General features: G+C 46.1%; 2 protein-coding genes across 8 annotated transcripts in view; one reads left to right on the top strand and one right to left on the bottom strand.

Annotated features, from left to right (window-relative positions):
* Positions 1-15759, top strand: part of LARP1 (La ribonucleoprotein 1, translational regulator) — an 82960-nt gene extending 67201 nt beyond the window's left edge. For all 6 annotated transcript variants that reach the window (XM_081285920.1, XM_081285919.1, XM_081285918.1 and 3 more), the window contains exons 9-19: positions 1193-1367; positions 1492-1661; positions 3354-3746; positions 4433-4556; positions 4655-4860; positions 5299-5405; positions 6670-6821; positions 8481-8625; positions 10553-10662; positions 10835-10962; positions 12979-15759. In XM_081285920.1, coding sequence (XP_081142046.1) covers positions 1193-1367; positions 1492-1661; positions 3354-3746; positions 4433-4556; positions 4655-4860; positions 5299-5405; positions 6670-6821; positions 8481-8625; positions 10553-10662; positions 10835-10962; positions 12979-13188 — 1920 coding nt within the window. In that variant the 3' untranslated portion in view covers positions 13189-15759. The remainder of the gene's footprint in view (positions 1-1192; positions 1368-1491; positions 1662-3353; positions 3747-4432; positions 4557-4654; positions 4861-5298; positions 5406-6669; positions 6822-8480; positions 8626-10552; positions 10663-10834; positions 10963-12978) is intronic.
* A 2235-nt stretch (positions 15760-17994) lies between these two features.
* Positions 17995-25488, bottom strand: part of FAXDC2 (fatty acid hydroxylase domain containing 2) — a 35470-nt gene continuing 27976 nt past the window's right edge. The window contains exons 6-9 of one of the 2 annotated variants that reach the window (XM_081285965.1): positions 22101-22306; positions 21520-21625; positions 20934-21100; positions 17995-20122 (exon numbers count right to left, since the gene is read on the bottom strand). In XM_081285965.1, coding sequence (XP_081142091.1) covers positions 19966-20122; positions 20934-21100; positions 21520-21625; positions 22101-22306 — 636 coding nt within the window. In that variant the 3' untranslated portion in view covers positions 17995-19965. The remainder of the gene's footprint in view (positions 20123-20933; positions 21101-21519; positions 21626-22100; positions 22307-25488) is intronic. The other variant, XM_081285966.1, reaches the window with a different exon arrangement.

The raw sequence follows: 25488 nt of genomic DNA, 5'->3' as shown, positions 1-25488 counted from the left end.
TCTAGAAGTAGGACAGCTAAATTAAAGGTGAATGCATATTTAAATTTTACTTCCTTTTTTAGGGAATGTGCCTTTTGCATTTTCACCAGCAAGTTATGAATGCACCTTTCCCCACCTTACAAACACACTATATTTTCACAGGTTGAAATTTTCCCTCTTTCACTTTGAAGATTTTTTAAAAATATTTTTTAGTTGTCAGTGTGTTATTTTATTTATGTATGGTGCTGAGGATTAAACTCAGTGCCTCTCACATGGCTAGGCAAGTGCTCTGCCACTGAGCCACAACCCCAGCCCCTCACTTTGAAGATTTTTTTTAATGGTTTTTTTTTTTTTTTTTTTTAGCCAATTACAGTGGCACATGCCTGTAATCATAGCAACTAGAGAGGCTGAGGCAAGGAGGATCCCAAGTTTAAGACAGAAGTCATCAATTTAGTGAGGCCCTAACAACTTAACATGACCCTGTCTCAAAGTAAAAAGGACTGAAGATGTGGTTCAGTGGTAAAACACTCCTAGATTCAATCCCCAGTACACACATTCCCCTGCTCCCCCCCTCAAAAAATAAGCTTTTTAAATAGACAATTTTCTTCTCCATTCTAATCTTCATTCTTTTTCTCAGAGATAATGCCCATAGCAGTTTACTTGTGAATCCTAGAAAAATTTATGTGTATATCTTTGTTTTTACATAAAAACTGTAAAAGGGATCTTGCACATAGTAGCCAACTCCTGCTTTTTCAACTTTAATATATTTTGTGTCTTTCTATTTCTCCATATGTAAAGCTGTTTGTTTAGTGTCAGAGTAGTGTTCCACTGAATGGATATGCCATAATTTATTTGAATTGCTAACATGATGGCAAGTTAAATGCTTTTTAGGTATTTTTCCTGTATTACTGTGAATGGCCTCTTGTCTAAATCTAAAACATATAGATCCCTGTGTGTGCAAGTATTTGCTAGATTACTGGAAGTAGAATAGCAAGGTCAGTGGGTAGGTGTGGTTCGCATGTTGGTATCCCCCTATAAATTTGAAGATCTTATCTATCTGCCAGTCAGGGAAGAAGGTGCTAGTTTTATAACATTACTGTTTGCACTGGCCTTAATACCTAAGCCTATGGGGACCCAGTTGTCCATCATCTCCAGGATCTCTGGCTGTCCTTGTCTTTCCTCTTCATTCCTTTTCCCTCCTCCTTTCCTGCAGGCCCTCAAGGACAGCAAGGTGGTGGAAATTGTTGATGAGAAAGTCCGAAGGAGGGAAGAGCCTGAGAAGTGGCCTCTTCCTGGTCCCCCAATAGTGGATTATTCCCAGACTGATTTTTCCCAGCTTCTCAACTGCCCTGAATTTGTTCCCCGTCAGCACTACCAGAAAGAGACGGGTAGGTACCCTGCTGGCATGTAACTGCCTCCTCCTTGTCCTTGTCCTCTGGCTAGCAGTCCATCCTAGGGCTGGCCTCAGAAAGAGGAATAGAGGGATGAGGACCTCACTTTTCCATCCTGCAGAGTCGGCGCCTGGCTCTCCCCGTGCAGTCACCCCAGTGCCAACCAAAACGGAGGAGGTCAGCAACCTAAAGACACTGCCTAAGGGCCTGTCTGCCAGCCTGCCTGACCTGGATTCTGAGAACTGGATTGAAGTGAAGAAACGGCCTCGGCCCTCCCCAGCACGGCCCAAGGTAGGCTAGACCGTCCCCTGCCTTGGGTTCTGATTCTTGAATGTTCTTTTTGCCTCATTGAAATCCCAAGTGCCATGTTTGCAGTGCCTTTTCCCTGAATTTGTCCTCCCTGTCCTATATATATATATAAGTGCTTTGGCTCCTTAAAAGAGGGAAGGGAGAGTGAGTAGATGCATGGTCCACATGTGGTGACTTCACTGACTTTGAGTCTGGATTGAATCACAGGTCTCCTGCAATGATGGCTCAGTGATTTGTGAAATGTGTTAAACAGCAAGACTTCAGTTTACCGTAGGGGATGGTGGAGTTAAACTGCTCTGAAATATTAAGCTGGGGTACAGTGGAGCAGGGGCGAATAGAATCTACTGTTTGAGAAATATTTCCATCTTAAGCTAAAATACTGCCTGCCTCCTTTCCAGGAGCCAAATTTATCTCTACCTGCTCACCCCATCCCCTCTTTGGTGACTTTTTTTTTGGTAGATGGACACAATATCTTTATTCATTTTTTAAATGTGGTGCTGAGGATCGAACCCAGGGCCTTACACATGTGAGGCAAGTGCACTCTGCCACTGAGCTACAACACCAGCCCCAGAGATGACCTTGGACTTCGGGTCTAAGGAATTCTGTGCTTTTTATATTTTCACTGGCTCTCATCATCTTCTCTTTCTGTTGGTTCCAAGAATTCCCCACTGTTATGGCTACAGCCCTTTAAAAGATGCTGTAGACAGGCCCGAGGCACAGGGGAAAGGTATTAAGGGAACAAAGGCTTTACAAAGCCCAGGCCCCTATACTACAAAGGCTGTGGAAAAAATGGATCCAGTCTAAGTCCCTGTACCAGAATTTGGGCTTCCACTCCCTCATGGCCCGTCTTGAACCTTGAAAGAGGTTTTGGGCTGAGGTGGACCACTTCTTAGCATGCCCAAGGCCCTGGGTTCCATTCCTAGCACTACACAAAAAAAGAGAGAGGTAGGTTGTGAGTTTATATGGGGTGCTCTTGGCACAGCAGGCATTACTTTTGGAAGTATGTATTGTGAGGTAGACAAATGGTTTTCCCCAAGAGTATCCAGCGACACTTAGATGCTGGGTTAACTGCCCATGGGACATGCTGTTCTTCCTGACTAGTACACTCTATCCCTGTCTTATCTGACTTACTTATGTTCATCTTTTAGTAGCCATTTCTTCCCAAAAGCCTCCCCTAGCAATTCCCACTCCCAGTTGGTTAGGTACCCTCCCATGTGCTCCCACATTTATAGCCTTTATCATACTATTTGCATTTGGCTGGTTTGTTGACTTTTCTCCATTAAACTGAGCTTCTATCTGCTTGATGAACATTAGTTGCTAGGTCCTGACACATGTATGAGTGTCTAATGGAAAACAAGGTGACTTGCCTTGTAGAGCTTCAACTTTATTATGAGGTGTTGAATAGTTGGATAAATAGATGAATCAACCTGTGGAATTTCTGCTGTGTGTCTACTTCCAGACTAGGTGCTGTGTAGGATGTAAAGTAAATGAGAGCATAATTATGTTTGCAAGTGACTGTTATGTGAGCTGTGCGTGAAGGAATGTGGGTTCCAATGGACTACCCATTTCTCCATGAAGCTCACTCCAGGGAGGGCAGTCTTGTGGGACAACTGCGGAAGCCTGGTCCAAGGACCCCTTGGTGATTCCCTTCTCCATGGTCTGTCCCTGTTTCAGAAGTCAGAGGAGCCCAGGTTCGCCCACCCGACATCTCTGCCACAGCAGCTTCCCTCCCAGCAGTTGATGTCCAAGGATCAGGATGAGCAAGAGGAATTGGATTTCCTATTTGATGAGGAGATGGAGCAGATGGACGGGCGAAAGAATACCTTCACTGCCTGGTCTGATGAGGACTCTGACTATGAGATTGATGACCGGGATGTCAACAAGATCCTCATTGTTACCCAGACGCCACCTTACATGCGCCGGCATCCTGGGGGCGACCGTACAGGCAACCACACCTCTCGTGCCAAGATGAGTGCCGAGCTGGCCAAGGTCATTAATGACGGGCTCTTCTACTATGAGCAGGACCTGTGGACTGAGAAGTTTGAACCCGAGTATTCCCAGATCAAGGTGAGGCTTAGGCAGAGCAGTGTATGTGTGCTTAGAGTACCTCTAAGAGAGGATGTAACAGTTGGGTAGATATTTCATTTTTGAGAATAGAATGAGTAGATTATCACATCTATTCCTAAATAATTAGGCATATATAAAAGTTTAAAATCCTTTTAAGGAACTTTCTTTGAGTGTGGAAAATGGAAAAAGATAGTTTTTTGGGAAACAAGTCAAGTTATCTGTCGCAGTTTTTTGCAGAGTGCCTATGTGGGGTGTTGGGAGGGCCCTTGGTGAGCCTGTGCAGTTAGATGGTGGCAGAGATGTGGGGAGGCACCATACTGCCTAGGGGAGAATCTGTAGTAAGCTTCTGGGGCTCTGCTGTTAGCCTGATCTTGGGCAGGAAAGAGGAAAGGCAGTCAAAGCCTCACCTCACAGAGCCCCTACACTTTCCTGGCCTATTGTCTGGGGCTGGGGTCATGCTGCAGGGAGGGCGGGGCTGCACTGCCCTCTCCTAGATTAGCAGCCTCATGCCAAGGCAACTGGGATTGAGGAGTAGTGAGGGGCAGCTAAAAGCTTAGGGACCAGGAGTCCCATGGATATGGACATGGGAGCTGTCCTCCCCAACTTCCTGCCGGTCTTGATTCCTAAGCAGGCTGGAGCAGCTTGCTGACTAACATTTTTCCCCACCCACCTCACATCCTGTGCAGCAAGAAGTAGAGAACTTTAAGAAAGTCAACATGATCAGCCGGGAGCAGTTTGACACACTGACCCCTGAACCCCCTGTGGATCCCAACCAGGAGGTTCCTCCTGGGCCTCCCCGGTTTCAGCAAGGTAAGGGGCCAGGCCCTTGAGACCTGGCATGGGTGAGAAGGTCTGACGCCCATGTTGGGGGCCATCTACCTCTTGTTGACCCTTTTCTGCTTGTGCAGTTCCCACTGATGCCCTGGCCAACAAGTTGTTTGGTGCTCCTGAGCCCTCCACCATTGCCCGCTCTCTACCAACCACTGTCCCAGAGTCGCCAAACTATCGCAATGCCAGGACCCCCCGTACACCCCGGACCCCACAGCTCAAAGACTCAAGTCAGACGTCACGGTTTTACCCAGTGGTGAAAGAAGGACGGACGCTAGATGCCAAGGTGAGGTGCGCCTGCTGGGCTAAGTGGGCCCACTTTATCACCTTCCAGTGCTTTGCTTCTCTCCCTTTCCTTGTCTGCGCCAAGAAAGGACCAGATCCCCACTATTCTTCATATTCTTAACCTGAAGGACTCACCCCCATATCTGCAAAATAGACTGGGTGTGGGAATGTTGGCCTAAAGAGACCCAGAGAGGACTGACTAGGTATGAGTCCTTCAGCAGATTCCTCACTCCCAAGCTGCCATTTCTTCACCTGTGAAATAGATGGATCAGTTGCTTAGCTACAGCTTTGACCATTATGTGGGAGAATGGATACTAAAATGCTTTTGTAAAATGTAAGGAATAAGACATATAGAACATCTTACTCCTATAATCATACTCCTTGATGCTCCTCAAAATTGTAGGAGTACAAATAGCAAATTCTGGATTCACCTTTACAGATGCCTCGAAAAAGGAAGACAAGGCACAGCTCAAACCCACCCTTGGAGAGCCACGTGGGCTGGGTGATGGATTCCCGAGAGCACAGACCCCGGACTGCTTCCATCAGGTACTGGGGGCCATGGGAGAGAGAGATCTGGTTGCCTAGGGATGGATGAGAGAGTCTTGAAATCCACTAGACCCAGATTGATCTAAAAACTAAAGGGATCCCCAACCTTCCCCCCACTACACCCCCTCCCCCAATCTAAATTCAAACAACCAGAAATATGGCTCCTTAGCCCAGGATCTGGGTAGGAATGCCTCTTTCTAAAGAGGTGATATCAGAGCCACCTGGAGACCTGATTTTGATATGCTCATAAGAGAATATCTCAGAATTGATTTCAAAACCTGGGTATCTGCTACCTACCTGAAAGAGAATGGCCAAGTCATTGAATAAAAATTTTGGGGTTGGGGATGTTGCTAAGCAGTAGGGCCCATCCTTAGCATGGCTAAGGCATTGGGTTGGATCCCTAGCACCACCAAAAAACAAAAACAAGGACTGGAGATATGGCCTCACATGCCCAAGGCCCTGGGTTCAATCCCCAGCACCATCAGAAAAAAAAGAAAACAGAAACAAGATTCCTTGGCCCTGCCCTAGCTCTACTGACTGAACTTCTCAGGGTAGGGTCCAAGATCCTTTTTATTTTCCTTAAAATGGCCCCAGTGTTTGTTCCTTGTGTTTTGAAGCAAGATTTGAGAGCACCAGATCTGTGCATGGTTTCCTGCACAGATGGCACAGACTGAAAATAGGCAAACTTTGGGAAAAATAGAGATCAACCAATGATGACTCATTAAGGAAAGTTAAATGTTACAAATTAGGTAAATAAATATTAAAAGTTCAGATTTTGAGCCAGCAGGTGGCACATGCCTGTAATCCCAGCAATTTGGGAAGCTGAGGCAGGAGGATTGCGAGTTCAAAGCCAGCTTCAGTCAGCAAGAGCCAAGAGCTAAGTAATTCAGTGAGATCCTGTCTCTAAGTAAAATACAAAATAGGGATGGGAATGCAGCTTAGTGGCCAAGTTCCCCTGAGTTTAATCCCCAATACCAAACAAACAAACAAAAAAACAAAACAAAAAAGGATTTTGGCATCAGACAGATCTCAGTGGTTAAATAGCTCCTTGGCTCTAGATGAGTCTCCCAGTTTCTGTGATCCTTAGTAACCTTCTCTTAAAACTCTGGCTCCAAGAGTTGACTCACAGTACATCAGACCACATGTGTAAGTTAGAGCCCAGCACAGTGCAAGAAGCTGGATCTTGGATGATAGAAGGGATCAGAAGAACAACGGGGCTTCTGTGGGGATCCCAGTGACCTGTAACATCTTATGGCCTCTATAGCTCCAGCCCCTCAGAAGGAACACCTGCAGTTGGCAGCTATGGCTGTACCCCTCAGTCACTGCCCAAGTTCCAGCATCCTTCCCACGAGCTGCTCAAGGAAAATGGTTTCACACAACACGTCTACCACAAGTATCGTAGGCGCTGCCTTAACGGTAAGAAGTCCAGGGGGAGAGGGCAGAGCTTCTGAGTTTGTTACTTAGACCCAGAGGATATGGGCTGGAGGTCAGAAGGAACAGGTGACCATTTTCTCTGATCTCAGAACCAGAAATAATAGGGCATCATTTCAGCAAGGGCTGAAGTTAGATGCAGGCCAAATAATTTGGAACTTCAGGAAGCTAGGGGAAAGCAGCACTTACAGAGTATTTCAATTCGTGTTCTTCCTTCATTGCTACAGAAAAGCTCTTTCTGTCAATGACTCAGACATTGTCCAATATGACCCACTGTTCATCACAAAAGGGTATGCAGGAGGTGGGATATATTCTCTAGAATAGGGATTCTAAGTGATGACTTGTGGGCCAAGTCCAGCGAGTGTTCTGGAGCTAAGAACAGTTTTTATGTTTAAGGAGTTATGAAGAAAACAAATTTGTGATACACTCATGTCTCCTGCAAGGCCTAAAATATTCACTCTCAAGCCGTTTACATTAAAAATTTTTCTGGCACTTCTCTAGAAGATAGCATGAAGAGAGAGCTTTGACAAATGCTCTTGGGTGTTCCCTTTTGTCACAGAGATGCCCTTTCCTTATAGATGTTCTGATAGGTTGGCTGTAGAGATGCCCAAAATCAATCTAAACTTTTGGCTGTAAAGATGTAAAATTTGGCTACTAAATTCTTGGTTCATCTGCCTTATTTGTCCTTAACTGTGCATTTATGTAAATGTAATAGCAATTTCATTGAGATATAATTCACATACCATGCAATTAATTTATTTAAAGTGTATAAACTAGTGACTTTTAATATATTCTTAAGACTGTTTACTGTAGTGGCAGGACTATTTTACTTTCCTAACAGTAGGATGTGAGGGTTCTGATTCCTCTGCATCCTCCCAAGACTTGTTATTATCTGTTTTTTATTTTATCCAACCTCTAGGGTGTGAAGTGGTATTTCCTTATGGTTTTGATTTGCATCTCCCTGATCGCTAATGATGTTGAACATTTTTGTGTGTGTGCTTATTGGCTATTTGTGTATCTTCTGTGGAGAAATATCTGTTCACATCTCTCTTTAGCGGGATTATTTGTCTTAACCACTAAGTTGTAGGAATTCTTTATATTCTAGATACAGGTCCTTTGTCAGATCATGATTTTCAAATATTTTGTTCCATTGTGTGCATCATCTTTCTACTTTGTTAATGCATAAAAGCTTTTCATTCAAATGTTATCTACCTATTTTCATCTATTTATTTTGTTGCATGAGCTTTTGGTGTTATGTATTGTTTTTTGATGTTTCCAGTTTGTACTTGTTAGTATTGGTAATGAGCAGAATGTAATCTGTTAGAATTCTCAAAAAAGTATTTGTTCATGCTCGGCCTTGTTGTACCTGCGCTTGAAAGGGACAGGTTGAAATGAAGGACTGGAATGAGGGCCTGATCCAGAAGCTGGTGCCACCTGCTTCAGATGGGCCTCAGCCCAGTACCCGGCATCAGGGACTCATAGAGAGTAGTAAATGCTTAGTAAACATTTACTGAATGACTGAAGTGGCAGATGATGGGTAAGGGAATTGGGAGGCATAGGAGTAAGGACTTGTTCTTAAATCCCAGCATCCTAAGCAAGGACAGCCTGACCCTGACACATGCCTTTCCTTTTTTCCCCCTGTAGAGCGGAAGCGCTTGGGCATTGGCCAGTCTCAGGAGATGAACACTCTCTTCCGCTTCTGGTCCTTCTTCCTCCGAGATCACTTCAACAAAAAGATGTATGAAGAGTTCAAGCAGCTGGCTCTGGAGGATGCCAAAGAAGGCTACAGGTAAGTAATGTTGGCCTAGGGGTTCTGGCTGGCGCTTGAGGGCTAATAAGGGGTCCCCAGTGGCTCTGCTTTCAGAACTGTGGTTGGAAATCTTTTGCATGTGTGCCTGTCACTTTAAATGGGAAATATATTCACATGGTTCAAATTTCTCAAGAGTTTTTATTTTGTAGTAAAAAGACTTCTTAACCCTGGCTCCTGCCATCTAGTTTTTTTCCTCACAGGTAACCTGTATTGTTACAATGTTTATAGGTCCTTTGTAAAAATAGTTTACACCTGTGTAAGCAAGTAGTTCTCTGTTTCCTCTGCCACATCACCATCCGCTCTCAGTCTATACCAGAGATGACCTACATTTTATATGGTATTTTTTTTTGGACCTTTTTCTCCCTGCATGCTGGGAATTGAATTTAGGGCCTCAGACATGCAAATAAGCAAGTGCTCTGCCACTGAAGTACATCCCCGGCCTTTTGTTTTATTTTGATTCAGGGTCTTATTGAGTTGCCCCAGTTGGCATCAAATTTGCGATTCTCCTGAGTCACTGGGGTTATAGACGTGCCACCACCCTTACCGCCCTTATGTCTAGTACACATTGCCCTTTTTTCTTTATTTAGTGCATTATCTTGGAGGATCATTTTATAACTGAACATAAATAAATTTTTTTATTATAACTGGTCTTGTTTTGTTTAGCTCATATCCTATTAATAGGTAATATAGGTTGCTTATAACACTTTGCTTTTAGAAAATCTCTTTTATTCATTTCCTCCTCCTCTGATTTCCAAAGTAAAACATTCTCTGTGTAAGCAATTTGAATGTTTGGGGAAGTGGAAGAAACATCCTTTGGTCCAGAGACAGCAAGTGTTAATGTGCTGTCATCTAGATCATCCTGTGAGTTGGGCACCAGTAATCCTAGCTACCCAAGAGGCTGAGACAGGAGGACCACAAGTTTGAGTCCCATCTGGGCAATTTAGTGAGACTGTCTCAAAAAAAAAAGTTGAAAAAAGGGCTGGGGATGTAGCTCAATAAGTAGTAGAATACCCCTGTGTTCAACCCCCCAAGTACCTCAAAAAGAAACAAGTCCTGTGAATGTATTTTTCTTAACTTATTTTTAGCATTTATAAGCATGAGTATTTTTCCATGTTAAAATATATAACTCTTCCTTCTCAAAGAAATTGTTAAATACCTTTTATAGAAAGAAAATACAGATAAGAAAAATCACTTGGGCTGGGGTTATAGCTCAGTGTAGCTTGACAACTAAAATAAAATTTTTTTAAAGAAAAAGATCACTTGAAAATCCATTTCCCATAGACAACCAATATTAATATTTTTAACTTTGTGCTCTTTCAGACTTTTGCATGCATGTGTAGATGTATAGTTTACATATTTATCTATAAAAATGGGGTCATTCTATTCATGTCCTTTGAAAAATGTCCTTTTTACTTGATGTACATTTGTACTTTTAATTTTTGACAACTTATATCTCATTATGGATTTACCATGATTTTTTCTTAATGTTTCTGTATTCGTAGACATGTACATTTTGTTTAATAATATTGATACAAGCAGTTTAATACTTTTGTAAAATCTTAAGTCTGACTTTGGGCCATTTCCTTGGCATGTGTTTCCAGAAGTAAAATTTCTCAAAAACAGGAACAGGCAGAAATTCTGTAAAAGAATAGGTGGGAACTAATGGATGTGGGCATTGAGGGATACAGAGAGTTTCCTGACTCCCCACAAGGTGCGAACATTTAATACTGGACCCACTTAGACTACCACTAAATGTCAGCCTTCATAAAGCGTATTTGCCATTTTTTCAGTACAGGAAGAACACATTTTTTAAACTGTTTCATAGTTCCTTTGCTATGCAGGCACATTTCCCCCTCTTACAGATGAGGACACTGTGCCCTGAGTTCACTGACTTGTCCTCCCACAGATATGGTTTAGAGTGCCTTTTTCGATACTACAGTTATGGCCTAGAAAAGAAGTTCCGGTTGGATATATTCAAGGATTTTCAGGAGGAAACCGTGAAGGACTATGAAGCTGGTAAGAGGCAGAGTTGAATTTCTGTGCACCCTGGTCACCTAGGCTTTCTTCCTGTCTTCCCTAGTTCCACCTGGGCTTCACACAAACCTCTCTCTGTATGTGCCCCTTGTCTCTACATTCTCCCCAGCAGTCCAAGCCCTTTCTACCCCTCTCTTTCTCCCTTTCTCTACAGGTCAACTCTATGGGCTGGAGAAGTTCTGGGCCTTCTTGAAATATTCCAAAGCCAAAAATTTGGACATTGACCCCAAACTGCAAGAATACCTCGGCAAATTTCGACGTCTAGAAGACTTCCGAGTAGATGTAAGCGAAAGTCTCCCCTCTGATCCTAGTGTTCAGGAATCAAGATACCTGGATTCTGGTCCCTACAGTGCCCAAGGACACTTTCCCTGGCCTTCCTTCCTCTCCCAGTTTGGGTTTCCTTCTTAGTTTCTTCATCTATGAAAGGGAGGGTGAGGATAAACAGCATCTGCAAGTTAGAGTGGCATTTGCCACAGATTTCTTTTCTGGGTCTGTGTTGCTGGGCTGTCTTGATACTCTCTCCCTTGTATCTAACAGCCCTCCCTGCTGCCGTGTCAAGTTTCCCACTAATTTTTTCTTGATTAGCTAGCTACAATAAATGTATTTAACTCCAGAAGTTTATAAATTAATATCTAGCATAGTAACGCATGCCTGTAGTCCCAGAGACGCAGGAAGCTGAGGCAGGAGGATTGCAACTTTAAGGCCAGCCTGGGTGTCTTAGTGACACCCTGCCTCCTCCAAATTAAAAAATTTTGAAAGAGGGTGGGGGCGTAGCTCAGTTGTAGAGCTCCCTGGATTCAATCCCCAATATCAAAATAAGTCAATAAAATGTCCAGTCCTCCTCCATCTTCTGGAGTGATGTCTCTACAGTGACATCTAGTGGTGAGTTTACTGCCATGGCTGGAATTGCTTGTTTAACTGATTCAGCAAATGTCTCTGTGCTAGGAGCTTCAGGGACTCCGGAAATGAGTGAAAGACTCTGCTTCAAAGAGTATAGTGGCTGGGGTGTAGCTCAGTGGTAATGTGTGTGCTTAACATGTGCAAGGACCCAGCACCAAAAAAGAAAAGGACATAAAAAGATCTTTAACCAAATAAATCCATAATGTAGTAAAAATTTCTGGTGGTTTTTTTGTTTTTGTACCCTGAATTGAACCCAGGGGCACTTAACCACTGAATCATATCCCTATCCTTTTTTTATATTTTTTATTTAGAGACAGGGTCTGGTTGCTGAGGCTGGCTTTAACTTGTGATCCTCCTGCCTCAGCCTTCCAGTCCCTGGGATTACACACATGCACCACTGCACAACTGGTAATCATCTTAGTCACATCAAACCTTTTAGCAAAATGTCAGGTAATAAGTAAATGGTAATAATAGCCCTCACATTTATTATTTTAAAACTGCCACTGAGCCGGGCGCAGTGGTGCATGTGAATTCAAAGCCAGCCTTAGCAATGATGAGGTACTAAGCAACTCAGTGAGACCCTGTCTCTAAATAAAATACAAAATAGGGATGTGTTCTATCCCTGGCACAAAAAAGTAAATAAATAAATAAAACTGCCACTGAGTGGTTATTCTCAAGTACTATGCTAGATGATTCTTGTTGACCTCATTGGACACTTTAGTGGTGAAGTAGGAAGGGCTTATTGTTATTATTTCCCAAGCCTCCTAATATATTCTATCCTTGGGGGGAGGGGTGTACAATTGCAGAGGGTCCTTATATAATTGATTGGTAAACCCCGAAGGTGGAACAGAGGTTTAATTTTGGTACCCCAAAGGGAAGATAATGTTCTTAAGGTCACAGGATCTTTGTTATGGTGATTTATAGTCTTGACATTTCATTCAGTGGCCCATGGAGGTGCCTGGAAGGGAGTGAGGTGACCTCCAGAAGCATCTAGGCCTTCTGAGCTGAGGCATCTAGTATACTGCATGCCACATTCCTTACATCATCCTTCAGCAGATCCCAAGCAATATGGATGTGGATGAAAGTCTGGTCTTTGGGAGAGATGGATGGACCTAGATTTTGTGTTTTCCATTTAAACAGCTATGGGATCCTGGGTAAATTACTTTCCTGTGTCTCATTTTCCACATATGTAAAATCAGATCATCAAAGAAAGATGAGGGCCCCACAGGAGAATATGCATTAAATAGCATGGTCTGTGTCATAGAGAAATGCTTAATATCTGGTATTCATTTTTAAGGTCAAATCCATTGTCTACATTTGGAGGTAGATCTCTAGGCAGCCCTGGTAAGAAGTGGATAGTAATCCCCTAATTACCTGTGACTTTCTGCTCTGTTGCAGCCCCCCATGGGTGAGGAGGGCAACCACAAGCGACACCCAGTGGTAGCAGGAGGTGGCAGTGGTGAGGGCAGGAAGCGGTGCCCCTCCCAGTCTTCCAGCAGGCCTGCCACCATGATCAACCAACCCCCTACACCACCTACTGGCCAGCCCATCCGGGAAGATGCCAAATGGACAAGCCAGCACTCGGATACACAGACTTTGGGAAAGTGAAAAGCCCTTTAGCCCTGGGATTTAGAGTGGGGAAGGGGTGGGGTGGTCGAGGGTCCATGGGGGTGCCCAGTCCCAGGAGAGGGGACAAAGAAGGGACTGGCCTGGAATTAATAGAGCAGGCCTCTGTGCTGAGTAGCATTGTGTACACCATTTGGGCTATTAGAGGTACCCTGGGCAGAGCCTCCACGTAACTCCCTTCTCCTCCTCTCTCCATGACTCTTCCATCCCAGCTTCTTCTAAGGGGGGAGGGAAAGGGGGGAGATTTTTTTATATATATATACATATATATATATATCAAGTTTTAAATTATTGATAGTTTGTCTGGATTACCAAAATCACTCTTCAGCCCTGCCCTTGGCTGATATGCCGCAACCCTGGTCCCCACCCACAGCCTCCTCTTGCTCCCCCCCAAGCCAACTATGCAGCCCACCAGAAGGCCCTGTGGGCCCTATTGCCCAGCACTGTCCCGTGGAAGGCTCTGACAGCGCCTGGGCCCCAGGAGCACTAGCCCCTGACTATGTGGGGTTTGCCGTCACCATGTTCTCTCCCTGCTGTCCCTACCATGCCCTTCTGCCATCTTCTGGGAGAAGGAAACCAAAGGATCTAAAAGTGGGGGTTGGGGGAGGTTTCAGCCTCTCCCACTCCCCTTTCCCCACACCCCTTACTCCCCAGCCCAGAGAGACGCTGCTCATACCAGAAAAGACTATTGAAAGATGATTTATTTTATTTTTCTCTGACCTTTCCATCCTTGGAAAAACGGAAAAAAGAAAAAAAAAAAGACAAAATAGACCATTGAAAAAAAAAAACAAAAAAGAAAGAAAAGAAAAAAATCAGAAAACCCCCACCTAATCCATAGAAAGTGATGTCTTTCCCCTCTCCTTGGAAAATTTTTTTTGTTTGTTTTGTTCTTGGAAATAATATTTTTTTAAAAGTTGCCTTATTGTGGAGCGGGAATCTGAAATAATACCCAAATGCCTGTTTTCCTCGGTGGAGTCAACCTGAAGAGCTCCCACCTTCTCTGGATGTGCCTGGGCTTGGACTGGCTGGATCTTTCTCTGGACTGAGTTGCATGTACAGTGCCTCCCGCCTGGAGGCAAGAGAGTTGGGGGCGGCTGTCAGAGCCGTGCCCAAAATATCCCTGCTGTTGCATCGTTGAAGCTGACGTCCTGTGTCTGTACACTGCTGCCACTTTCGTGTCCTTGCTCTGCTTGCTGTCGCCTCACGCCAGGCCCCGTCCTGCCGTGACACCCTTCATCCTACCCTTGGAATCCCAAGGCCAAGTTTGCTTCTAACTGTTGGAAAACAGAGTTGGCCTGGATCTGGAACACACTTGTCCTCAGCCCGAGCGTCTTCCCCATGCCAGAGGGGAAAGGGGAACACCTGGTAGCTGAGGCTTGGATATGTTTCTCACATTGTCCTGAAAGATCACCGAGACCTCAAGGAAGCTTTATGTCTCATGAAAGGTGGAGAAAGGTGCCGTTCTTTTCCGAGGGTCTGGTGGGGTCTCCCCATCTTGCATCCCCCCCCTCTGCAAGCCATCTCTGCCCACCCTCTCTCTGATCAACCCCAACTGGGAATGAGACCCCGCCTGGGAACGAGGGATGAGGAGGAATTGGGGGCTGGGGGGAATCCTGCCAGTTGGTGAAGCCCTGTGGCAGGAAGGTATATGTGGACATAGAGTATACCTAACTTCTCTTCTCCAGCCACTGACTGCTTGAGTTGGGCTGTGAATGACAATGGAATGGCTGGAGTCTACTGTCGTCAGAAGCTAGGGAGGGTGACCGACTGACCCGCACAGACTGGGATGTGTGTCAAGTACGGGCATGACTGCATGTTCACCCCCAATGGGAACTGGGCAACACAGAGAAGTTTGCAGTCTTGTTTCTCAATTACTGAAACTTCTTTGGCCCTCCTCTTCAACAGGTTTCTCTGTTGGCCCAAAGGTTGGGAATAGGAGACAGTATCCCAGGCTGACAGGGGCTCGCTTGCCCTCTGTCTTTGGGTACCTCATTGCTTTTAGTTTGTGTGCCCCCTCACCTCTGTCATCCCAGTGCTTAGTATGTGGGAAGCCCATCTCACTTCTTGTGACCCAGTCGTCTTGAACCAAGGATGAATGTCTAGTCTCTGCTATAACAATGGGATCTGAGGCCTCTCCCTAACCAGTCTGGTGTACCTGCCCCACATTGTCCCAGACACTGGACTCCTGACCCCCTTCTCTCCCTTTCCCCCTTTTTTTCCTTTGGGTCACTCAGCCCTGTATTGTATCCAGCACCACAAAAACCTCAGTGTTTGACCCTTGCTGGGTTTGGGGACACAAGGAAGCCTTGGAGGTGGGAAAAGGCTGTTCTCGTCTAGTTACTCCCAGGCCAGGGGCTGCCATCCTCTCCCTGATCCTCTCAGATATCCCTGAAGGAGGAAGCACCTTTGGGGTGAGTAGGTGAGAACTTCATCTCAACATAGGCTGAGGAGGGGTGAGGGGCTATTTTCTTTCTTTCTTTCTTTCTTTTTTTTTTTTTTTTTTTTTTTTTTTTTTGTAACATGTTAGGAGTTAATGTTGCAAAGAGTAGTTTACATCTTCACTTTCTGAAGACACTTGAATTTAGGACCGATGTATCTGTGACAAGTATGAGTGGCAGGGGCCATCAGGACTAGCCACTTCACATCCACCACCTTCCCATGGGAATCTTAAGACCTGAGACACAAAGCAACAGCCTGCCCCAACCCCCTGTTAATTCTCTGCCCTTCTAAGGTTGGTCCATGCCAGAATGACCTGTAGGTGTCAAACAGAAGGTCTGTGTGTGCCTAAGTCCTGATGAGGGACAAGTTTTTCTTGTGCCCTCTCCAGAACCTGAGACACATGCACTATCAGTAGAGAAGGCTATCCAGTCCTGCCTCAGCCTGGACCCCTAGGGCTCAGAACAACAGCAAGAGGCACTGAGCCCCCATGTCAAAGTTAAATGTTTTTGTTTCATTGTAGCTCTTTTTTCCCCCCTTTTCTGATGATTGATTTACAAAAGAAAGTAAGCTGCTCAGGAGGCTCTGGAAGTGGGGTGGAGGAAGCAAGAAGACTAGCCTTTAGGAGAGCTAGGGGTGTTTTGCCAAAAGCCTGGGTAGAGTGGTCTGGATCATCTGGCACCCTCCCAAATGGGAACCTCAAAGTACCTCTTGTGTGGAAGGGTTCCTGGATTCTCCCCAGCCCCACCCTCTCCTTCAGCCATGTTGATGGCAGAGGCAGAGAACTTAAGAACTTACAGCCCGATTCTCACTGGAGAGGAAAACTTGTCATCTGGCTTTGCGAAGAAGGTTCCACCTTACGCTCGTAGTACATTATCTTTACCATGTGCTAGGATATCACATTTAAAAGGACAAAAAAATGTAAAATACTTGAATGAGCTTGTATTATAACATTAATATTATTGAGAGTATCTGCTTTCCAGGCTGAAGTGATTCATTCATTATTCTAGTCCTGCTTTAGTCCTTTGTAATTTGTGGTAATTATGCTTTTCTTTTTAATACAAAAAATGTATAAAAATAAAAATTTGAAAAGGCAAAATACTGGCTTGTCTCCCATCTGGGGTGCTGCTATTGGGTGTGAGATAGAGCCCAGTTAGGGTTCCCCAGAGCCAGAGGAAACTTGCTCTGCATCTGAGTGCCACCTGCAAGGGCATTATCAGTGGACTTTGGGGGAGTCTGCTGAAGGCAGGGCCTCCATTGGGCTGCCAGTGCATCGAGGTGGCTTCCTCAATGGTCTTTAGAGCCTTTTTTTTTTTTTTTTTTTTTTACCAGCTTTAAATCCATGTCTTAAGTGAGAGTTGGGGGACATAGACTGCCAGATGTGAGTGGGAGCCTATTTGGTGGCACTTGGGCTCCATCCGCTGCCTGGGCCTGGTCTTGTAATCGAAGATAGCCAAGAAGAAAAAGTTAGTGTCCCTTGTAGAGTGTTGGCACAGCCCCTCCCTGAAGAGACTCTTGTGAGAGTGAAGAAGTAATGGTTCAGTAATCACACCTTGTGGAACCTGTGTCGTACAGGGATCCCTGAGACGGGGATGGAACAGTGAGCCCCACTCTACAGAGAAAAACTAAAAGTGAGTCATAGCCTCATGTGGTCATCTGACCATTTTCTGTCTCCCATACATGGTGCAGTCCCTAGCAAGTGGTCTTCTGGAGTTGATTTTTTTTTTAATTTCCCCCCACTAGTCTGATGGGCACTTAACTTCAGTACTACCCAGGACCTCTACTGGCCAAAGGAAGCTTAGAAGTGGCCAGGGTTCTGTGGATTGGAACTTTGGGAAAGGGAGATGTATTAGTTCAACCTCACTTCCACACATTCCTGTCAGGAATGGTCATCAAAGAGGCTACTGATTGCACTGTCTTAGCTCCCAAATGTTATGATCATGAACATTAGAACAAGTCTTATAGGAGAAAAAAAAAAGTATCAGGAATAAATGGAAGCAAGTTTATTTAAAATGCTTTTTCTTCACATTTTCTGCTGGGACTTTAAGGCTTTTTTCTTTTTTCCCCCAGTCTTATTTACCAACCTCAGGGCCATTCTATTTGATTGAGAAAAGGATAAGTGCAGGTGCCAAACAATGGCAGCCAGGATAATAATAGCCTCTTGTCCCTCTATGCCCCCCCCCCTTTTTTTTTTTTTTTAGAAAGAGTGAGAGAGGAGAGAGAGAGAGAATTTTTTTAAGGATCGAACCTGGGCCGCACGCATGCCAGGCAAACGTGCTACCGCTTGAGCCACATCCCCAGCCCCCTCTATGCCTTTTGTACAGCACCTTGAAATCTAAAGCAATTCTCATATAGTCTCCTCATCCCCCATCCTCTCAAGTGTACTGAGGGACTTGTTTCCAGATGCTTGCTTGTAGGTGGGTGCAGGCCAGCAGCTGGGGAGAACGTAACAGTTGGATACACTAGACAGGACTGGGCCCATCAAGGCCAGAGGGGGCAGGTGGGGCTTGGAAGGCCAGGGAAGGTACTGCCTGCTTAGTGTTGACTTGGCCTACTGGGCAAGTCCTCTGCGGTCCTGGTGCTCAGAAGGAAGTAGTTTGGGGTAGTTTTGCTTGGAGGCTTGGCCCTGTGTGATCTTCCTTGTCTCCAAAGAGATAGGGGCTCACTGTTGCAAAGAGGCTGGCCCCTCCTGCCTCAGCTCCCAGGTAGCTGGGTCTACAGGTCTGTACCAGCTATGTTAAGGTTTTTGTAAAACCACAAGAGGTTATTTTCCATATATATATAATATATACTTTTTCCTGGTACTAAGGATTGAACCCAGAGGTACCTTTACCACTGAGTTCTGTCCCCAGCCCTTGTACTTTTTTGAGGCAGGGTCATGCTAAGTTGTCCAGGCTGGCTTTGAACTGGTGATCCTCCTGCCTTGGTCACAGGATTACAGCTGTGTGCACCATCTCACCTGGTCACAGTAGGTGGTTTTCTTGGCCCAAAAGAACTGAAAGTCAGTAATAGGCATAAGTACACATATAAGAATTTAGTAAATTAACTAGATGTGGTGGCACATGCCTCTATAATCTCAGTGACTCTAGGTTGATGGTAAGAGTCTCACCAGGTCAAGGTCAGTCTGGACAATATTTTCTATTTTCAAAATAGAAAAATAAAAGGGGCTGGGGATGTAGCTTAGTGGTAGAGCACCCCTGGGTTCAATCCCCAGTATGGTGGGGGTAAATGATAATGGTAGTAATGGTGGCCTTTCAAAGAGTAGTCTAAATTGTTGGGAGCCACAAGGTTCAAGAGCATGTTGCTCCTAAGGGGAGGTAAGGGAGGTAGGTGATTGTTTCAAACCCAGATAGCCCTGTGGCTTTGTTTCAGATAAAAAGGGTCCTGGTTAGATTTCATTTGAAAAATGTATCTGCTAAAACCCAGTCAAATAAACCCTGTTAAGAAAACTGGTTAACCATTTCAGAGAAAAAGAGTTTTGCCCTTTGGCCATTTTTTTCTGGACTCCTCTTGGGGGAAAGAAGGGTTCTCACCTCTGGTTTTGGTTCATGTAAGTTAATTAGAGGCCTCAGGTATCCCCAAAGGGTTGTGACCCTGATCCTTCTGGGTGAAGGGCACCCAGCTCAGCAGTCCTCGTGGGTGTAGCCTGTGCTTCCTTGTTATCAGTTGATCAGGGAGGAGCACCTGTGGGTGTTTATGTGCAGTGAGGCAGAGTTGAAATGGGACCTCTGTGTGTGTGATGGGAGTGGGCAGAATTGGGACTGGCACGTGGCATGTGAAAAACAGACCTGTAACTATTTGCCAGGGACAACTGGCCCTGGCCTGACTAAGGTATGGAAAAGCCTTTTGGGGTAGGAAGAAGCAAAGTGATATCTGATTCCCCCACTCCTTGACACCAGAAAGAGCTCTCCCTGGGGCCCAAATTGCCTTAGTCCTACTGCCCTCTCCATCATTCTCTGCATCTTACCTAGGCCACAAGACAGTGGGGAGGGGATGACCTTCCTCCATCCCACAGCAGAGGACCAGAGGGCCTGGCCAGAGCCCTCTTAAAGTGGTTTCCTCCTCTGACTGGCCTCCAGTCTGGGGAACCTTTTTTTCCTTTTCCTTAAGCTAACTCCTGGTCCCATGAAAGGACAAGGGCAGAAGTTTGGGGGAAACCCTGGCCCTATCCTTGGCCCTGCTTTTCTAGGAAGCCAGCCTCTCCTCTGCCCTAATGGTGCCGTCATTAGAGAGTGTGGCTGAAGGAGGCAAGTTGTTAGGTGCAATCATGAGGCCTCGGTGTCTTGGAATCCCACTCCTGGGATAGGACTGGCAAGGGCCCTTTCACTCCATCTTCTTTGGGGAGTCGGGGATGCTCTCCGAGAGTGGGGTGAAGCCCAGCAGCAGGATGTGCCTCTCATAGGCCTTGGTCTGCTTAAACATGGTGTCGGTCCCATGGAGGTGGTCCAGCACCCCCAATACGCCATAGCATTGGTTGAACCTAGAGGAGAGGAGGGTACTGCAGTGCTGGATGGAGGACCATTTGTGGATCTCTCTGTCCTTCATGCTGGCCTCCTATCCACACCTATCACCACCATGCTGACCACATCCATCAGAACAACCTGGGGAGATCCTATGAGCATATGTAAGGGGCCACTCCAGACCTGCAAAATCTGGAGCTGCATCCCCATCTCCCTGCCCTCTTTTTTTGAGACAGGATTTTGGTAAGTTGCTGAGGCTGGCCTTGAACTTGCAGTTCTCCTGCCTCCCCCTCCAGAATCACTGGGATGACAGGCATGTGCCACCACACCCAGCTTGGAGTCTTCCCTTGGAAACCTCACCATGTGATTCTGATGCACATGTGCTTAAGAACCTGACAGGACTATGCTTGCTCAGATATGGTCCAGGGGCCACCTGCTTCAGAACCTCTTGCCACATGTTAAAATGCAGGTTTCTAGGCTGTGCTCCTGCAAATATTTTGATTTGAGATACGGAGTGGAACCCAAGAGCCCACATTTTAAACAAACATTTCATGTGACTCTAGGAAGTACAGAGACCACACTTGAAAAAATCCAGGGGGCTTTCAGAAAACACAACTTCCCTGGAAATGCATGCAAGATTTTCCTGCACGCACACATTTTTCTGAAGACTGTCCATAACTACATTAGAGACTCAAAAGTTTCTAAATAAAGGTTAAATTCCCAGCGACAGAAGAGCCCAATGTCACTAGCACCCACACAGTGTGCTGAGAGGCTTGAAGAGTGTGGGTGGTGGTTGTTGGTCAATGACCCCTGTGGGGAGGAGGGCCTTACTTGAGATGGTGGTAGTCATGGAATTCAGGCGAAGGCAGGAAGGGTAGGTGGTAGCCACAGTGGGAGATGGTGGTGATGATGAGGGCCAAGGAAAACCACACTGTGATGGAGGACAAATGGGAGCCCATCACAAAGGGGCCTGCGATCACTGGCAGCATGTTGGAGGCCTGGAAGAGGAAGGATGATTGGATGCAGGCCTAGGAGAGTGAGGGGACCCAGGTGGGTGTCCACTTTGCCCCAAGGTGGTACCAGGAGAAGACTTGCTTGACTCAGATCTGGAGAAGATGGAAGTGTCAGGACCTTGTTTTGTTGGAGACATTCACCTTTGTACCTTGGGACATGTTATTAATTATTTGAGCCCTAGCTTCCTTATCAGCAAAATCAGGATTACAGTGGTTGTTGGACGAATTAAGGGATTCAGCTTGTGAGGCTCCTAATATAGTCTGGCAGAGAGCAGGTTGACAATAAATGGCAACTAATTAATTGGAAGAAGAAAGGCCTTATGTGGCCTGATTCTCTGCAGGAGCCCTTAGGGAAGATGGTTGGGACCACCACTCTTCTCTGGAGATCCTGGGGCTGTACTCACCACGTGCTCTATAGGGTGGGCATAGAGAGAGGTCACCCCAATGGGGGCTGTCCACTCGTGGTGTTTCTTATGAATTCTCTTGTAGAATGTTGGGTGGTGAAGGAGCCTGGGAAAATAATTAGTACTTAATAATCTGCCAATTCTCCTTTCTCCTTTCTCCCTCCCTACCATCAGAAGTCAATGGTAGGGACTAGGGGTGACATCTGTGGAGTTAAGTGGAAAACACTGATTGCACTCCTCTAGGTCTGACCCCACTCCTTAGGCTGTGTGCTCGGGGAATGGGTTACTTGGTCTCTCTCACATTCGAATTAGCTGTGAAATAAGGGTGCTGCCCAGAAAGGATTCAATAAGGCAATGAATGGGAGACTGCCCACCCCCCATACAAATGGAAAAGCTCTTTCTTGGCTGGATGTTCCTCAGTCGCTTGAAGCCGTCAGTTATGGGAAAAATACTTGTCTCCCTGCCACCCACTAGCGGGAGACTTGAGACCAGAAGGTGTTGGTCCCACACCAACAGAAGCTTCAGTGCAGAGCCACAGGTAGGGTGGGGATAAGCTGTGCTCAGGCAGAGCCCCTGCTCACCGGTGCGAATAGTAGAACAAGACTTCCTCAATCAGGGTGAAGATGGTCAGCTCCAGAAGGAACAAGTGGAAGGTCGGCAGCTCTCGGCCGCAGGGGTCTCCCCGCCACTTGAGGAGGGGAAAGAAGAAGACTGCCATGGGGAGAGTGATCACGAACTGGTTGAAAAGAACTGTGCGCACAGCCTGGCAGAGTTTCGTGGGGTCTACCTGTTGAGGGAAGGAAGTGTGAGAAGTAGGTCTTTCCCGCCTGGAAAAGTGGCTCCACTGTGACCTGCTCACAGGAGCCTGTAACTCAGAGATAAATTTGGGGTGATGTCTGGGCATAGCTGGAAGCTCCTGCCTGACCCCCAGCCCTGGGACTGGGGACATCGCAGCAGGAAGGCCCTGGCTGTCGGGTGGATGAGTAACACCACTCCCTTGGAGACTGCCCCACGCAGTGTTCAGGCTGCCCAAGACTGCTTCTCCCTTTCTGGTTCTGCAGATAACACCACTGTCCTCTCCATCTCAGGCCAAGCATCATGTCTTCCTGGCAGGCAACCTGGGGAGCCACCAGCATACTTGGAGAAGGTGCCAAATCCCCTAAGTGGGAGAACCTTGTTAGTGAAGGATGCAGAGACTCGAGTTATCTGCCTCCTGTGTGTCCAGCCTCACTGAACTGGGCCCAGGACAGACAGGGAAAACAAGGCAGGGTTGCTTTTCTAGCCTCTTGACTACCTCCTGGTGGTGGTGATGGGCTGTCAGGAGGGAGGCCTGCCCAAGGGTTTTCACCTGGGCCCACTGTGCACAGCTTACACCCCCCTTTGACCTCAAAATTCACTCATGTTTTATTTCTGTCCCATAATGAGGCCAGGCCTGGCCAGCCTCATTTGAGATCACATGTAAGATGAGGCCATGAATGTCTTCTGGAAATCTTGACAGAGAAGAAGGTGCCAATCTTGTCTGTTTGTCCATCCATGCATATAACTGGTACTTAGTGTTTACTGTGTAGCTAGCATTTAGTGTTCTAGGTGATGAAAATCATTAAACACAACAAAAATCCCTGGCTTAATGGATTTATATTCTGGTAGGGAAGACAGGCTTTGCAAATATCAAAATATATATATTGCGTGATAAGTGTTTTAGTGACAAGGAAGTTTAAAGGAGAGAAGGAGAGCAGCAGGAGCCCCAGGTCAGAGGCGAGGCATCTGTTCACCCTGAATAGACCCGGCAGGGTAGGCCTCACTGACATGGTAAGATGTAGACACACAAAAGAGAAGGGACCCGGCCAAACAGACACATAGGGAAAATGCCTTCAAGCGAAGGCCAGGCTGGTAAGAAGGTATAGGACAGCCATATTCCTGGCCTGTGTGGCTGGAGAAGAGCAAGGAGGCCGCAGGGTATTTGAGCCTGGAATTCAAGAGAGAGTTCTGTAGGAGCTTCAATGTACAGGTGGTGTTTAAGGTCATAACACTGAAGAGATAAAGAGGGAATGAAGATAAAGAGGAAAAGAGGATCCAGGCCAGAGCCCTGGGGCAGTCAACTTTAAGAGGTTGGGGAGAAGGAACCAGAAGGCGTGACTCTGAAGGAGATAAGGGGAGCGCCTGAGAGTGGGGTGTCCTTGAAGCCAAGGACAAGGGAATGCACAACTGTGGTGATGCATTTGGGGACTTAATGACATTGGTGACCTTGCAGAAAGGACTTCTGGTGGAACGCTGTTTGGGGGAGACCACCTATTGGAAGAATGTTTCTAGAGAGGCTGAGCTGATGCTTTTGTGATTGTTCCTAGGAGACGCAGGCTGAAGGACTTAGGGATGAAGTCTTACAATGTCCTGAGCTTACCTTCGAACATTTAGGTAAAATATTATACATGCGTATATATTTATACATAAAGCAGAAATTGTAAAATGTTTACAATTGATGAATCTGAATGTATGTAAATGAGTGATTATTGTAAGAACTTTTCAACATTTTTGTGTCTGTGTGTTTGATTTTTTTTCATTATAACAAAATTTTGGGGAAAAAGTTGGACGGGGATGATTGGGAACTGGCTACGGTGCTAGTGATTTGGGGGAGGCGGGGTCAAGGATTGCTTTCTTTTTTATCATGGGAAAAATGAAAAATTATAGCCTATTTATAATACAGAGAGGAATAATCTGGGGTTGTGGTGGGGTAGAGAGAGAGAGAATACAAAAAAAGAGAGATGAGCCAGGTATGGTGGCACACGCCTGGGATCCCAGCGGCTTAGGAAGCTGAGGAAAAAGGATCCCTAGTTCAAAGCCAGCCTCAGCAACTTATTGAGGCATGAGGCAACTCAGTGAGACCCAGTCTCTAAATAAAATACAATAAGGGCTGGGGATATGGCTCAGTGGTTTGTATTCAATCCCCAGTACCCCCCCCCAAAAAAAAAAAAAAAAGAGAGAGAAAGGTGACTGGGTGTGGTGGCGCACATCTGTAATCCCAGTGGCTTGGGAGGCTGAGGCAGGAGATTGTGAATTCAAAGCCAGCCTCAGCAAAACTTAGTGAGGCTCTGAGTAACTTAGGGTGTCCCTGTCTCAAAATAAAATATTTTTAAAAGGGGGCTGGGGATATGGCTCACAGATTAAGCACCCCTGGGTTCAATTCCTGGGACCCCTCCCCCCACCAAAAAAAAAAAAAAAGGTGAGAATTGCTGAAATTGCTGAGGCACTTTCCTGATGCAGACAAGAGGTGATAGGTGCTGCACACAGAGTGCAAGAAACTGCAGGTCAGAACAGGAAGAGTTCACCTGCAGAACAAGGTGGGCAGGCGGAGGACACAGACACTGTTGCCAGGAGGCCCATGAGGTGTCTGCGAAGCTCTCTTGTGCTTTAGTTCTCTGAGTGAAGCAGGGAGCAAGGCCAACCCCAGGGAGAGGTTAGTTGGGGAGGCGCTGGTGATTTGAGCTTACAGTTGTGCCCCAGGCATCCAGGGGAGTGGGACAGTAGCTAGACAGAGATGGACTGTGTGAGTGCCAGGTAGCATTTGGCCCCCATTTGAGGATCTGCTTCTGATAGTTTCTCCTGGGGTCAGTCCTTTCTGGAGAAAGCCAAAGACTAAATGGCCATGGGAGGTTCCTTCCTACCTGTGTACCCACCTGGTCTGTACACAGTACAGGAGCACTGAATTTGGAGTCAGCTGGGGTGGGCCCTGGCTCTGTGTCCTAGTCACAGACTGATCTTCAGCAAGTCCCTGTACCTTTCTGAATCTTAGCCTCTGCAAAATGCAATGGAACCTCCCTACTATCTCCTCATTGCAGACTGTCAGGTTGTACAGAGGTTGGTGATGTTCTTGAGCTGATTTGTTGTTGTTGTTTGGTACTGGGGATGGAACTCAGGGGCACTTGACCACTGAGCCACATCCCAGCCCTATTTTGTATTTTATTTCTCAGGGTC

The sequence above is a fragment of the Spermophilus citellus genome (genome assembly GCF_964194105.1).
Source record: "Spermophilus citellus genome assembly, chromosome: 1".
Classification (NCBI taxonomy): Eukaryota; Metazoa; Chordata; class Mammalia; order Rodentia; family Sciuridae; genus Spermophilus; species Spermophilus citellus.
The sequence above is the reverse complement of the archived record's forward strand: the minus strand, read 5'-3'. Positions and strand labels throughout refer to the sequence as shown.